Below are 15,465 nucleotides of genomic sequence, written 5' to 3'. Positions count from 1 at the left end.
CCACCCAGCCCCCAGCGGGGCCCTCAGCCTTGACCCCCACCTCTCTTCTGAAGCCTTTTATCTCACCCCGTTCAGGTCCGAGAGCCACTCGTTCACGGAACATATTTCTTCAACACCTGCAGCAGGCCGAGGGCTAAGGATTTAGGAGTGAAACTGACAGTTCACGGAGGGTAGGACTGAGTTGCCCACAATGACAGTGAGGTGACGGGAAGTGGAGGAGACAGGGGTGACTGCCCTGGGTTCAAATCTGTGTAGGAGTTTTGAGCCCCTTTTGCGAACCTTTAAGTAGAAAAGATTGGGGGCTTCCAGAAGCGTCTTAGGAACTCCTTGTCAAAGGCCCAAGGTGTTGCCCCTACAGGCAGCTTGAGAGACTAAAGCAGGGATGACATAGGGAATGGCCAGGTGGGGCTAATCCACTGGGCTCCACGCAGTGAGACTGAGGCTACGACTGGCTGATCCTGAGGCTGCGGAACTGCCCCCAGTGCGCAGGCCTGGTTGAAGTTTAAACTCCAGCAGAACATTCCTTCCTGTAAATGAAAAATCCAGCTCTCAAATCCTTCCCTTCCTCCCTGCATCCCCTCTGAGGTGGTGAGACTTAACAACCACTTGCCCCTGCGCACGGACTCCTCCTCTTGGGGGATGGGAGGAGCTCTTTGGGGAAAATGCAGGTTCCTTTGTTCATCTCTGAGGAAGCGAGGCAGAACCAGCCAGGCTTATCTAAGTGGGTTCCATGGTTTCTCCCTGCAAGAGAGGGAGGCAAGGGCGGGAAAGGGGTGCCCTCACTGGATGGAGGTGTCTCTCTTTCTGGGACCTCAGCCCCTGGCCGGAGGGGTCTCCAGGGCAGTGGCCGGGAAGGGTGGTCTGCCTCTTTTTAGCTGGGATGACTGCAGGCCTCTCTGGCTAAAGCCTCACTCAGCTTCAAACATCTTCTCTCTGAAAAGACCAAATCTAACGAATGTAACCAGCAATGTGGGGACCGTCAAGTATGGCTTTGTCCCTGTGACTTAAAAGAGTTTGTTGCGCAGATTCTGATGAATGTCATTGTGTGCGCGCGCGTGTAAAGTGTGTGTGGGTGGGAGACCATTCCTGCGGATTTGAAATAAACCATACAAACTTCTCAAAGTCTGGGCTGATACGTTTGTGCTTCACCAACTGGCAAGTTCTATTGAATGCCAGGAGAGATGGGCGTGCCCCGTGTTCAGGTCTGGAGGGGCCACCTCCCATTACCCCTCACAACTACCTCATGGGAGTCCACACGTCATCCTTGCAACGAGAAAACAGGTTCTGGGCCAAACGTGAAGGGACCGAATCTGCCCTTTCTGGGACTGACCCTAAGGCCGGTCAGTGGAGCCTTAACTGCAGGGAGGACGGGGCTGTGTTGTAGCCAGACACCCTGAATTCGAATGCTAATTGCAACCTTTCAGTGTTCCCTCCTGGCCACAGAGGGACAGCGATCGCCCCTGGGGGACCAGGTCAGCTTAAGAGAGAACAGGAAGTAGGCGAGAAGCCGCAGCCTGCGAGCCAGCACCCCATACCGGACTGCGGGGCTGTGGGGCCAGTTCTCACCCATGCGCCCAGGTCTTTCTTGGGGTCTCCTGCCGCCCATGAGGGGGAGTTGGGGGCTCCCGTGGCCAGGGGGCAGTGAACCAGCCCGCGGGAGCCGCTGCTCCGGGACCCGTGGCCCCGAAAGGAGTTAGTCACGCTGCTCTTGGGTCACCTTTAGCCTCCCCTCTGGAACTTGGGTGCTGAGCCTCTGTTCCCGCCCCCGCTGTGAGCGTTTGTCAACTAGCGGACTAACTTTTACACCTGCAACTAAAAGTTCCTGCGTCCAATCCGTGAGAAAATCAACCACCGCTGGGAGGTCCGCGCCAGCTGCCAGCGCGGGACGGACGCAGGGCTCAAGGCGCAGGCGCGTGGGCTCTCTCCGGCCCCCGCGGCCCGAACCGACCAATGAGAGGCGGCGTCCGGGCGAGCGCGCGACGTGAATTGCTCCAGCCGCTTCCTGGACGCGGACGCGAACCGGTAGCCCAGCGCGCCGGAACTGCGTAATCGGCCGCGCGCCGCTGGGGGCCGCCTGGGCTCGTGCTGGAGTTGGTGGGCCAGGCCGCGGGCGGCGCGATGGGAGACGAGATGGATGCCGTGATCCCCGAGCGGGAGATGAAGGTCAGAGGCTGGCCGCGGCCTCCTGGCGTGGCCGTGGACCTCCGGGGGGCGGGTGGTGGTGGCCGCAGCCGTCCGCCTGGAGGGACGCAAGCCGGGTTCCGGGGAGACCCTGGCGGTTGGCCCAGGCTCTCCCAGCCTGAAGCTGAGAAGGGGGGACCCTCCACTGAGCCAGCACTCGGTTAGCTGGACCCCAAATCTGAAGGCTCGGACGAGGGACCCCCCCACCCCCCGGCACCTCGGCGTGACGCGCTCGCAGCGGTTCCGTGTGTTCTATCGGGGTGAGGATGCTGAGAGCCGGAGCGGCGCGCAGGACGCTTTGGGGGCACCAGGGACCTTTCAGAGGCTCCTGATCCGGCCCGGTTGGTGTTCTGTCAGGTGTTCCCCGAGCAGCAGGTGCCGCGGTCCGACTAGGAATCCCCAAAAGGAGACGGGTGGGAGCGGAATCAGCCCGGATGCTTCTGATCGCATCCACATTCACCGGAGTCTTCCCCACGTTCCCTGAGTTGATCGTGGTTTGGAGTCTCCTGCGGGTCCTTCCTCTGACCCACCAAGACCCCAACAGGATGTTAGACGTGACAAGAGGAGAATGAGGGGGCCCTCGCTGTAGCACCAGCGTCCTGTATGGGCGCCGGTTCGAGTCCCGCCTGCTCCGGTTCCCATCCAGCTCTCTGCTGATGTTCCTGGGGAAGCAACACAGGACGGTCCTGGTGCTGGGGAGCCCGTGGCCGTGTGGGAGACCTGGAGGCTGCTGCAGCCATTTAAGGAGTGAACTAGTGGATCGAAGCTCTCTCTAACTCTGCTTTTTCACATAATCTTTTTTTTTTTTAATTGAAAAGTCAGATATACAGAAAAGAGGAGAGTCTGAGAGGAAGATTTCCATTTGCCGATTCACACCCCAATGGCTGCAACAACCAGAGCTGAGGACTTTCGCCGTTAGGCTACTGGGCTGGGCCCATCACATAATTGAATCTTAAAGGTTTATGTATCTTTAAGATTACTTACCTAGAAAAGCTAGGTTTTTGCTCACTGTAAATCATTTGGGATTAAGAGTATTAGTCTTCAGAAACTTCATGGAAAGCATTTATAGTAATACTTCATGAATTTCAAAAATTTCTTCTGAATCAAAGCATGCTTACCCTTTAATTCCTTTTTCTGTGAACTTTTCAAAGTCTTCACGTTTCTACTGATCCGACAGAAAGATGCAAACATCACATCCGAGCACGTGAGCATGTGGGTGTGTGAAGCGTCCTCTATGAAGCAGCCAGAGAAGCTGATGTGGGGCTGGTGTGTGGCACAGAGCTGGCATCCCACACGGCTGCTGATTCTTGTTCTGGCTCTTCTACATCCCATCTAGCTCCCTGGTCGTGGCTTAGGAAAAGCAAGAAGATGATCAAGTGTCTGGACAACTGTCCCCTTTGGGGAGACCCGGATGGAGCTCCTGGCTCCTCCTGGCTCCTCCCGGCGGTCATGGCCGGCTGGGGAGGGAACCAGTGCGGGGTCTCCCCCTCTGTGACTTGCCAGTAAACTGTTTGTTTTAAAGAAAAGAATGTAATATTAAGAATGAAGCCTAGACAACTCTGACTTGGATATATTTTAGAAATATAGGCACAGAGTAGGTTCATATTCTTTCTACTTAACCTCTGTTTTGAGAATTAGCAATAGAAACGTGTGTGTGTATACACATCTCATGTGGCTTTAGTGGTGAGTGGTGTGATACACACAGAACATTGTCTTCTGGCGACTGGGCCTGTGCCATCAGGGAGGGCACATGGACATGGAAGGAGATGCAAGCTGGCAGTGTTGGGGCGGGGCAGGCCTTCTAGAAGGAAAGCGGAAGTGTGTGAGGTTGCCTGCCGCTGTGGACGGTCTAGCAGCCGGTGTTTCGGGATTTGGACCCCTGTGGCGGATCCCACTGGAGCAGCCCGACTTTGCCTAAAGGTCCCCAGTACCCGGAGAGTCGCCATATCCTGCAGTGGAGTGTCGCTCAGCAGTTGCGACGAGCCAGGCAGGCCGGTGTTCTCAGCCTGTGTGTGTTGACTGCTGCCCCGGTGGCATTGGCGGTGCTGTCAGCCGCTAATGAGCATCTGGTGCTCTGCTGGATTACTGTCTACACCATCAAGTGGGACACTGGGACGGGTGTGGGGTGGGGCTTCAGACTACGAATGCACTGGGAAGCTAGAGAGGGCTTCATAGGAGTTTTGTTCTTTATTTCATTGGACAGAGTGAAAGAGCAGGCGTTTTAGCACGTGAGCGGCTTCGTGGCCTTGGCTCCTGTGGCCCGGCTGTGAAGTGGAGGCTAAGGCGGTGCTGCAGGTATGACCTCAGCCTGAGTCCGTCTCGTTTCTGCCCTGGTGACAGGATTTCCAATTCCGAGCGCTGAAGAAGGTGAGAGTGTTCGACTCGCCGGAGGAGCTGCCCAAGGAGCGCTCCCACCTGCTCGCTGTGTCCAACAAGTACGGGCTGCTCTTTGCCGGGGGCGCCACTGGCCTGCAGGTGTTCCCTACCAAACACCTGCTCATTCAGAACAAGCCAGGAGATGATCCCAATAAAGTAGGTAAGTTCTTGGATAACGGAGACAGGGGTGGTGATGCATCGCTGTGTTCTTTCCTCGCAAATATTAAAACCAACGCTGCTGTGGAGCCTGTCTCTGACTCCCAGTAGAGGCCTGCTCTGCTAGACCGCATGGCCCTCTGCTTCTTTTGCCCTAAGCTCCTAGTTTTGCTCCCTTGAACTTGGGATCGAGCCCCTAGAAAGGAGTTTTTGTCATGTAGATTTCTGGTTCCGCACAGCAGTCCATCTGGATAAATGGGAATGTTTACTTTTGGAGCCTTGTTGGAGAAAGATACTCAGCAAGGGCAGAAGCCCAGGTTAGAGTCCGCAGGCGCACGAGGAAGAGTGCTGAGTGCTTGGGGCCTGTCTGGTTGGCTAGGGGTCAGGCTGTGTTTATTCAGACACAGCGCTGTTGCCAGGGCCGTGGGAGTGGAGGAGTTGTGCTTCTGTGTCTACAACATGCCTTCAGTTTTGTCTTTTTCTTTCCCTAGTTGATAAGGTGCAGAGCCTGCCGGTCCCCATGAAGTTCCCAGTGCATCACTTGGCGCTGAGCTGTGATGACCTCACCCTCTCCGTGTGTATGATGTCCAGCGAGCATGGTTCCATCATTGCTTTCTTTGATGTTCGCACGTTCTCAAACGAGGTAAGCTTTTGGTAAGCTGTGAGGCTGACATAGGCAGCCGAGGCGCTTCCCGTGTTGAATTACAATTTTGAGCTTTCTTCAGCTGATGCTTGAAGTTTTTTCAAGATTAAAATATGAAGTAAAAAAAAAATCCTTTTTTTTTTTTAAGAAAGATTTCATTTATGTTTTTGAAAGGTAGAAACACAGAGACACAGAAGAGAGAGATTTCACTGACTGTTTCTCTTCCCTGAAATGCGCCTGACAGCTGGGGCTGGGCCCGGGGCTGGGGCTGGGGCTGGGCCCGGGCAGGACTAAGAGCCTGGACCCCAAGTCATGGCAGGGATCCCAGCACTTGGCCTTCACCTGTGGCCTTCCATCGCACACCTTAGCAGGGAGCTGGGCCTGGAAGCCAGGCACGGGGGTGTGAAATGCCACCTTCCCCAGATGCTTTTGCCTGGTGTACCAGGTGCTGCTCTGCGTCCTCAAGTGTAGACTCCTGTTCTTACAGAAGGGACTTTGGGGGTTAACCCCCGTCCCACTTGGCCCCAGTTTTACATACGAGCCAACCGGAGAGTTTTGGGTCGCCTGCCCAAAGCCTTAAAGTTACTAGATAATGTTATAAGTTCTCATGGTTTGGGTCTAACAGAGAATGTTAAAAGTGGTTACATCTTGGGACTCCAGGGTCTTTCTGCAATATTCTTCCTTTCCCAGCAGCCTAAGACTGAGAGTAGTGGATACTGTTGGGTATTTGTGCTGCATGCCAGGCGCTGTGCTATTTTATGTACCTTGCCCCTGATCATTCCTACCACTGTTTTATAGAGGGTAGGCTCCAGTTTAGTCCGGCGCTGGCTTTGTGCTCGCTGGGAGGCGGCAGGTGAGGGGGTGTGTGCCTGGGCCCTGCCATCCATGTGGGAGATGCCCACATTCAGTTCTTGCCCAGCCCTGGCTGCTGTAAGTATTTGAGGAACAGGCCATCAGATGGAAAATGGTCTCTTCGCCTTTCGAATAAATGAAAAGCTTTAAAAGGAGAAGCAGAGCCAAGATCTTAATGTAGTGTCTGTTTATTGATTGTGCTGCTTTTGTGTTTTTTCCTCCTGGGAGCCCCTCAGAATGCCTGAAATTATTAGTTGCTGTTTGCAAAGTCCTATTGAAAATGTTTTACTGTGTGGAGCAAAATCTTTTTCATGGTTATAGCAAAAAGTGAAGTGTCATTTGAAAAAGTTCACAGATTCAGTAATTTCCTCTGACTACAGAGTGTCTCTGTATGAATTTATTTGCCCTTTGTGCATGTGCCATAAAGGCAAAGCAGCAGAAGCGCCCGTTCACCTACCACAAGCTCCAGAAAGACGCAGGCGGGATGGTGATGGATATGAAGTGGAACCCCACGGTGCCCTCCATGGTGGCCGTCTGTCTGGCCGATGGCAGCATCGCTGTCCTCCAAGTCACAGAGGCTGTCAAAGTGTGTGCGGCGCTTCCTCCCACGGCCGGTGTAACGTCTGGTGGGTAATAAAACCTTCCACTCTGTGATGTACGGTCGTGATAGTCTATTTAAAAATTAATTTCTGGGAGTTAGAGAGGGTGGCTTGTGCTTTATTTGGCAGTTTTGGGTAGTAATCCAGACTGCGCTTTATGTCTGTGGTTAACGTCCTCGAAGCCAAACAGAACACATGATTTAACTGGAATGTGCTTGGATTTTCTGGAGAAGGAGGTATTTTGGTAGAGGTGATTTATACCTGTGCTTTTGAGTTGTGGCTTTAAAAGGATCACACAATACCAGCTCATTTGCCACCCGTTTGGGAGAGCATGAGAAAATTGCAAATGGGGCAGAAGGATGGCTTTCAGTCTCTGCAAACCTTTCCTGTCACCTTACACGGAGACTGGGGGTTCCTCTGTCCTAGAGACTGGGGGTTCCTCTGTCCTAGAGACTGTGGGGAATTATTCTGAGAAGCCTTTCTGGCTTGCAGTGACTCAGTGAAAAGCCTGCGTGGGTTTCTGGGGTGGTTGGTGAAGTGCTGCCTGTGTAGCCCACATGCCAGAACTCGCTGGGGGCCCTGGTTTCTTCAGTCCCTAATTGGTAACGTTCTTTTCTTGCTCAGTGTGCTGGAGCCCCAAAGGAAAACAGCTGGCAGTGGGCAAACAGAACGGAACTGTGGTGCAGTACCTCCCTGTGAGTTCTTGCCTTTGACTTGAGGACTTGTCTTACTGAAGTTGGGCCCAGTGTTCGGGGAAGGGCAGGAATGTCTGTGCTTTCCTGTTCGTTTAAACACATCTGGCAGTCGGTGCGTGAAGAGATGCCCACGACGTTATATTCTGGGTAACCTATTTTCTGGGTGATTGTACTAGTATTACTATCTGTAAATGCATTGTTTGGTTTCGCGGGATTTTGTTGTTGTTTTGGGGGGAGGGAGAGGATAAAGTGTGATCACAGCCTGCACATACTTTGCCCAGTTCACACTTCCAGTCCATTTCATGAAAACAGCTTGCAGGGAAAGGAACGCGTGGACAGGCTATTACTGCTAGCTGCCTTCTTGATGAAGCAGGTGGTCACTCCTGCACGTGCACACTGTCACCGTCTGTCTGGGGACAGCGTGCACAGGTGTCCTCCAACGTCAGAGCCCACCTCCGTCTGTCCACACCTGGTCAGGAGGGAGAGGGCCATGGTGGCCGTGACCTCTGTCCTGTGCCTCTCCTCAACACTGCTCCGACTGGGGTGTCTGATGCATGTGCAGATGCTGAGGATAAAGTTTGGCTTCTGATTTTTTAGTTTCCAAAAGTTGTTATGAGAGCATTGGTAGCTGCTCTTTGAGTGGCTCTTTACCTGTTAAAAGGTAACGTGGTTGGTTGAATTTTATTGCTTTGTTCTCTTTCTTTTTGAAAAACCTTGACTTTGTTGTCTTTTTTTCCAGCTTGGTAAGTATAAAGCCACTTGATTCTGCCGTGGATGGTGCTGGTCCACTGGTGGCCCTTCCCTTGGTGACTCTCTAGTGCGTCAGTGCGAGTGGGGTTGCTGCTGTGTGGGCGCTGCACTGCACAGCCTCACTGCCTGTGTGCTTTTCTGAAAAGTAGAGTTCTCTTTAAGATTTATTGATTCATTTGAAAGGCGCCGTGACAAGAATGAGGAAGAGATGAAGAAGTGAGTGAATTTCCATCTGGCTGGTTGACTTCCCATATGTGTGCACCAGCGAGGGCTGACACAGGCTGAAGCCGGGAGCCTGGCGCCTCTTCCAGGCCTTGGGGACGGGAACCGAGCGCTGGGGCCGGCAGGACGCTGTCAGCTGACACAGGCTGAAGCCGGGAGCCTGGCGCCTCTTCCAGGCCTTGGGGACGGGAACCGAGCGCTGGGGCCGGCAGGACGCTGTCAGCTGACACAGGCTGAAGCCGGGAGCCTGGCGCCTCTTCCAGGCCTTGGGGACGGGAACCTAGCGCTGGGGCCAGCAGGACGCTGCCAGCTGCGGCGTGTTTATCTCTAGTGCCCTCATTACAAACTTTAAAACGTAATAGTAGTGCGCTTGCAATAAAGATTGTTTTGTCCTAACAATGAGAAACAGGAGCCTAGCTCAGCTGGCTAGTCTGCCTCCCTGCAAGCGCTGGCATCTTGGACGAGCGCCAGTTTGTGTTCCAGCTGTTCCAGGCCAGGGACTAGTGACTTTCTGGTGAGCCCATTGGATTGAACAGTGTTGTTTGGGGATTGTTTAATTTGACACATTTCTTTTCCAAATTTCTTTCAGACTTTGCAGGAAAAAAAAGTCATTCCATGTCCTCCGTTTTATGAGGCAGATCATCCTGTCCGAGGTAACACTGCTTTTCTCAATGGGCTGATCTCTGTAGTGCAGAAATTCTAGATTGTGAGAATGTACCCTCCCTCCCTGCCTGGGACATTGCTGCGGGGGGTCTCAGACAGCTGTTGCAACGGGTGAACATGGGGAATGAAAGATAGGTTTGGACTTTTTTTTTTAATTCATCCATTTTTCTTGGAAAGGCAGATTTACAGAGAAGAGAGACAGAAAGATCTTCTGTCTGTTGGTTCACTCCTCAAGTAACCAGTAAGGCTGTAGCTGAGCCGATGCAAAGCCAGGAGCCTTTTCAGGGTCTCCGGTGTGAGTACAATGTCCCAAGGCTTTTGGCCATCTTCCGCTGCTTTCTCAGGCCATAAACTGGGAACTAGCTGGAAGGGAAGTGGAACAGCTGGGACAGAAACTGGCACCCATATTGTGGGATCCTAGCACATGCAAGGCGAGGACTTTAGCCACTGAGCCATGGCCCCAGACATTTTTTTTTTTAAGATTTATTTACTCACTGGAAAGGCAGAGTTTCAGAGACAGAGAGGGTGAGGTCTTCCATTTGCTTGTTCACACTCCTGATGAGTGAACCTGTCTGGAGCCGGGAGCTTTGGGCCTCTGGACTTGGACAGTCCTCCGCTGCTTTCCCAGGCACACCAGCAGGGAGCTGGATTGGAAGCAGGGCAGCTGGGACTCCAGCTGAAACCCCTGTGGGGTGCTGGCACCACAGCGATGGCTTTACGTTGTACGCCGCAGCACTGGCCTGTGATTCGGCTCTGTGTTGGAATTCTTTATGCTCTTCCCTGGTTGTTCATCACAAGCCTACCAATTTGAATGATAAGCTTTTTGAATGAGTTTGGGTTTCTGTATTTTGTATGTGTGGATTATATTTAGTTAACGGAATCTAGACCGTTGTTCCGGCGTTAGCACTCTGGTGGCTGTGCCAGCATGCCTTGCTGTGTCTGTTGCTCTGAGCTGACCACCCGCCGATTGGGCTCTTGCAGTTCTGGATGTGCTGTGGATCGGCACCTACGTCTTCACCATCGTGTACGCTGCTGCCGACGGCACCTTGGAAACCTCTCCAGATGTGGTCGTAGCGCTGCTGCCGGTAGGCTGTGCCACAAGTGCCTGTTTGCTTGTGCTGTTCTGTTTTTACATTGTTTTATTGGTTTGGAAGACAGAGTGATGGAGAGATTTATCTTCTGTCTGCTGACTCACTCCCCGGATGTTTGCTGTGGCCAGTGCTACAGCAGGCTGGAGCGAGGAGCCAGGAGCTCCCTCTGCTTGTCATGAGGGTGGCTGGAACTGAGTAGTTAAACCATCATCTGGTGCCTCCCAGGCTCCCGAGCAGGAAGCTAGGTTGGAAGTGCAAGAGGACGGTGCTCAGAGCAGGTGCTTGGATGTGGGAGGTGGGTGTTCTGAGCGGGGGCTTAAAATGCTGCATCCAGTGCTGCTCCGGTGTGTGTGTGTAAATTAGTGAAATCTAATCAAGTTGGTGACGTAGGTTTCAGATTCCTTTACTTACTGGTAGTGTTGATGCCACTTCAGGTGTGTGAGCTTAGTATTGGCTGGGAACCAAAATCACGGTATTCACTTACAGCGTGTTGCACTGTTTCTTAGGGTTAAAAACATCAGTGCTGGCTAGGGTTGAGCCAGGTGGGTAAGACATGTCACCTGTTGGAGTGCCTGACTTCAGTTCCTGATTCTTGCTCCTGGTTCCAGCAGCTTCCTGCTAGGAGACCCTAGGCTTCTGAATGTGGGATCAGTGTCATTTGGCATCGAGGGGCCTGTGCTGTGGTGGTCTCCTTGATGCTAGGACACAGGAGACCTGGCTTGCCCGCCCTTATCCTGGTGTGGGCCCAACCCAGTCTGCTGTGGGCATTGGGAGAGTACACTAGTGCCGAGGAGTTCTCTGTTTCTCTGCTTTACAAATAAAAATGTTTGTTTTTGTTTAAGCTGTGCACTGATAAAAAACAGATTTTAGAAAGGCAGGAAGACCACCTGATTTTTAAATTCTGTCATTAATTTTGTCCATGAGCAGATCAGATTTGAACTGGCATCTGCCTGGCATCCCACTGTTCCACAATGCCAGTCTCCATTTTCTATTAAAGATTTATTTTTATTATTTTTTTATTGGAAAGGCGGATGTACAGAGAGGAGAGACAGAGGAAGATCTTCCGTCCAATGATTCACTCCCCAAGTGAGCGCAACGGGTCGATACTATGCTGATCCGAAGCCAGGAGCCTCTTCTGGGTCTCCCACGCAGGTGCAGGTTCCCAAAGCTTTGGGCCGTCCTCGACTGCTTTCCCAAGCCACAGGCAGGGAGCTGGAAGGGAAGCGGGGCTGCCGGGATTAGAACCGGCGCCCATATGGGATCCCGGGCGTGCAAGGCGAGGACCTTTAACCACTTGCGCCCACCGTGCCGGGCCCGCCAGTCTCCATTTTCAAGAATTCTATGATACATTCTTTTAGGTGATTTTTAGAATAAATACCTACAGATGGACTTGCTAGGTTGAGGGCTGTATACTTTTTTTTTTTTTTTTTTTTTTTTTTTTATTAATGAAATTTATTTTGACATTCTTTACATACTTAGTTAGAGTAAGAAGGTTCAAGGGCTACAGGAAAGTGGATAATACTAGTATGTTTTCCATATTGTTACCTTCATGTTTAAAAGGGGGGTATTAAGGGAGAAGGCCCACCCAATTTCCCACCCTCCCCAAGTCCCGGGTGTAGGGCATGCTCTGAGGTTCTTGCTCGAGTGGTCTTGATATTGCAACAGTTATGAATCGCTGTCAATCTTGCCACTCCAAGCACTATGAGGTCTTTGAAAAATCCACTGATAGACATAGTCCATCATAGCTGAGATGGTTGGTTGACCTGTTCTGTCTTCTCTCTTTTCTTCGTTAGGTTTCTGAGTCCAGCATTTAGATTAGGAAGATCTCCAAAGAAACTTCTTGTATGTGCTAACAAGTACAGGGCCAGGCACCGTCCATCGCTCCAATCAGCTGGTGGTTGTAATTGCTGGGTTGGTTCTGTTTTCACTCCCGACTTCCACTGGAACCAATGGGTGTTGCGGTCCAGCCTGGTTCTGCCCCGCACATATTTGGCCCTCACCTAAACCAGTGGGAGCTGCAGCCTAGTTGGAGCGACCCACAATAACCCCCACCAGGACCGCCCCTACCCTGGTTTGCCAGTAAGTGTAGCAGTAATCCAGTCTGTCCCACACCCCGTTCCACCCCAGCCACTGTTTAGTTTTATGTCCTCCCGTGGAAGTGGTAACCCAAGAGGGATGAGCCCACTATTACCCTCCCAGGCCTCTCCCACTCCCAGATTCCAGTTGATGCTGCCCAACCAAACCTCACCCACTTTAATTCTGTTTGCACCAGTAGGAATAATCCGCCGAGCCCGGCTTTTCCCTGATCTAGTCCACATGAGGCCCACAGGTGTGGTAGCTCTGCCTAGTCTGGTCTGCCCCCATCCCAGCCCATGCTCTCCTGCGGAAGTAGCTATCCCGCAAAGGAACCCTCCCTTATTCCCCTGCTGGCTCTGCGAGGGCTGTATACTTTTTTAGATAAGATTTTTCTTTTAAAGATTTATTTATTTTAATTGTAAAGTCAGATATACAGAGAGGAGGAGAGACAGAGATGAGGATCTTCCATCTGATGATTCACTCCCCAAGTGATTGCAACGGCCGGTACTACGCCGATCCGAAGCCAGGAGCCAGGAGCTCTTCTGGGTCTCCCACGCGGGTGCAACGACCCAAAGCTTTGGGTGTCCTCAATTGCTTTCCCAGGCCACAAGCAGGGAGCTGGATGGGAAGTGGAGCTGCTGGGATTAGAACTGGCGCCCATATGGGATCCTGGCGCATTCAAGGTGAAGACTCTGGCTGCTAGGCCATGGCACCCGCTGGGCTGGGCCAATAGGAGACATTACCCATGCCTCTTCTGGGAAAGTTGTAACAGTTTATGCTCTGCCGCCAGTGGGCCTCCCTAGTCAGGAGGTACCTGTGCTCTGGGGACGTCTTGATCCTTGCCAGAGGGGTATGTGAAAAAGGTGTCACAGCGTGAATTTGGGGGGTGTTACTGGTGAGGTTGACTTTATACAATGTTTTTTTCTGAGATGCCCTTAGAATGTTCTGACTCTCGGGGTTGACTGCACGTGCTGGCCACAGAGCTCTCCTGGCCTTTCCTGGCCTCAGCGAGAGGCTCACCTTCACCTGTGCGTTGGTCCCATCTGCTTGGTGACTTGTGTGTGTGTTCCTTACGTGGCGCAGTGCTTCATAGTGGGCCTGTCACGGACTTGGAGTTTTAGTGAATTTTCTCTAAAACTCAAATGATATTGTCTTGATGAGATGTTTAACCTGTGGGTTAGAGACAAATTGCACACGGGTGTTTTTTCCTTGTAGAAAAAAGAAGACAAGCACCCCGAGGTGTTTGTGAACTTCATGGAGCCCTGCTACGGCAGCTGCACGGAGAGGCAGCATCGTTACTTCCTCAGCTACGTGGAGGAGTGGTGAGCAGCGGCCACCCCCGCTCTCCCAGGGAGGGGCCGCCCCGACACCTGCGGCTGACGCCTCGTGCTCAGCAGACACCCCCCAGCTGGAGTTACTTGATTTACGTGGGATATTTGCTGATCTTAACACTTCATTGATGACTTAGGAAAATACTAATGTTGAAAGAGTGGTGAGAGCAGAGGGTCCTTTCACAGAGGGAGCGTTGGCCCCCGTGGCTCTGCCGGCCCGTGGTGCTGGTGGGTGTTCGTGCTGGATTCTGCCGCTGTGCTGTAACCCTAGCCGTCTTCTGATTGTCTTCAAGGGACTTGGTGTTGGCAGCATCTGCAGCCTCAACGGAAGTTAGCATCCTTGCTCGACAGAGTGATCAGGTACGGTTTTAATTTTTATTTTTATTTGCAATTTGAAAGACAACAGAGGTTTCCCACCTGTTGGTTTGCTTCTCGAATGTCCACAGCAGCTGGAGCTGATCCAGTCCAAAGCCAGGAACCAGGAGCCTCTTCCACATCTCCCACGTGGGTGCAGAGTCCCAAGGCTTTGGGCTGTCTTCCACTGCTTTCTCAGGCCACAAGCAGGGAGCTGGATGGGAAGTGGGGCTGCCAACACGGGAACCGGTGCCATTATGGGATGCCGGTGTTTGGAAGGCGAGGACTTTAGCCACTAGCCTACCACGCCAGGCCCATGTTAGTGATATTTTAAAACCGCAAGTTATTTGTTGAAAGGATAGAGCCCATTCAAGCAAACTGAAGTATGAAGGAGAGTTGACTTGAAAGATTTACAGGTTTCCCAGGAAAGCTCGGAGCAGGAGGGCTGACCCGACTGAGGATCTGGGGAGATAAGGAGTCAGGTTACTTGCTCTGCTGTGTCTTGTTAGCTCTTTAGACTGCTCTCTGTGAGACCCCAGGAGTGATTGGCTGGAGCCCCCGCCCCGTTCGCAAAGTTCTAGGCATAAGTGTTGTTTGGCTTAGTGCCTGGTGCAGCTGTTGGAGTAGCACCTCCTGGCCCTCAGTCTGCCCAGCAATGGTGGTAGCTCCTTCAGAAAGTGCTCGTGGTCCTGATTAGTTATTTGTGAGAGAGTGGTGTGGCACAGCAGAAGAGTTAACTGCTTACTGCTGTCCTCTCAGCTTTGAGACCATCTACCTGGCTCTCATCCTCCCAGCCCCGACCTGGGAGCAGACCAAGGGGACGCCACCTCCTTGCCTGTTGGGAAGATGCCGGCAGGGAGCAGTGCAGAGCTGCAATAACATGGCATTCTTTCCTCTTGCGTCCCTCAGGTTAACTGGGAATTGTGGGTGCTGGAGGACTCCAGTCGAGCTGAACTGCCCGTAACAGACAAGAGTGATGACTCTCTGCCCGTGGGGGTCGCCGTAGACTATACCAACCAAGTGGAAATTACCATCAGTAAGTGCAGCCTGCTGCCCGGTGCGGAGCTGCTGGTCACTGCACGTAGCAGCTGCAGCCCTGCCACTGGCAGAGTGCTTCTCCTTGAAGAGTGCGTCGTGATGGCAGTTTGGCTGGGTGCTTGCTGGCGAGGCCAAGGGCAGACACGCACTGTGTCTGTGCCTGCTTCAGAATCTGGTTGAGAACTGCAGGGTTGGAACTTCTTCGCTTCTTTTCCTTGCCTGTCTCCGTTTCCTAGTGACCCTCTAGGGACCAGTCTCTTGAATGCCTCCTGCATGCCAGTGCTTGGTTTGAAAGCAAGGACTCAGACATGGATACCTCAGGCCATGGCTTCCTCCATGGACCTGGGTGGGTACTCTGCTGCTTGTCTGGGAGCCTGCAGTCTGAAATGAGAGATCTGCTCTGTGGTGCCTTGGTTTAGGACAGTGTCCAGTTAGGCT

At 52.6% G+C, this 15,465-nt stretch overlaps 1 protein-coding gene across 3 annotated transcripts in view; it reads left to right on the top strand.

Annotated features, from left to right (window-relative positions):
- Window positions 1–2,062: 2,062 nt before the first annotated feature.
- The window catches only part of NUP214 (nucleoporin 214), a 73,912-nt gene continuing 60,509 nt past the window's right edge, over window positions 2,063–15,465 (top strand). For all 3 annotated transcript variants that reach the window (XM_040963840.1, XM_040963839.1, XM_040963838.1), the window contains exons 1-10: window positions 2,063–2,163; window positions 4,522–4,717; window positions 5,205–5,356; window positions 6,636–6,834; window positions 7,432–7,502; window positions 9,064–9,127; window positions 10,119–10,222; window positions 13,520–13,626; window positions 13,929–13,995; window positions 14,899–15,025. In XM_040963840.1, the coding sequence (XP_040819774.1) occupies window positions 2,119–2,163; window positions 4,522–4,717; window positions 5,205–5,356; window positions 6,636–6,834; window positions 7,432–7,502; window positions 9,064–9,127; window positions 10,119–10,222; window positions 13,520–13,626; window positions 13,929–13,995; window positions 14,899–15,025 (1,132 nt within the window). In that variant the 5' untranslated portion in view covers window positions 2,063–2,118. The remainder of the gene's footprint in view (window positions 2,164–4,521; window positions 4,718–5,204; window positions 5,357–6,635; window positions 6,835–7,431; window positions 7,503–9,063; window positions 9,128–10,118; window positions 10,223–13,519; window positions 13,627–13,928; window positions 13,996–14,898; window positions 15,026–15,465) is intronic.

This window comes from Ochotona curzoniae, unplaced genomic scaffold (genome assembly GCF_017591425.1).
Source record: "Ochotona curzoniae isolate NIBS_2020 unplaced genomic scaffold, NIBS_Ocur_1.0 scaffold_3208, whole genome shotgun sequence".
NCBI lineage: Eukaryota > Metazoa > Chordata > Mammalia > Lagomorpha > Ochotonidae > Ochotona > Ochotona curzoniae.
The sequence above is the reverse complement of the archived record's forward strand: the minus strand, read 5'-3'. Positions and strand labels throughout refer to the sequence as shown.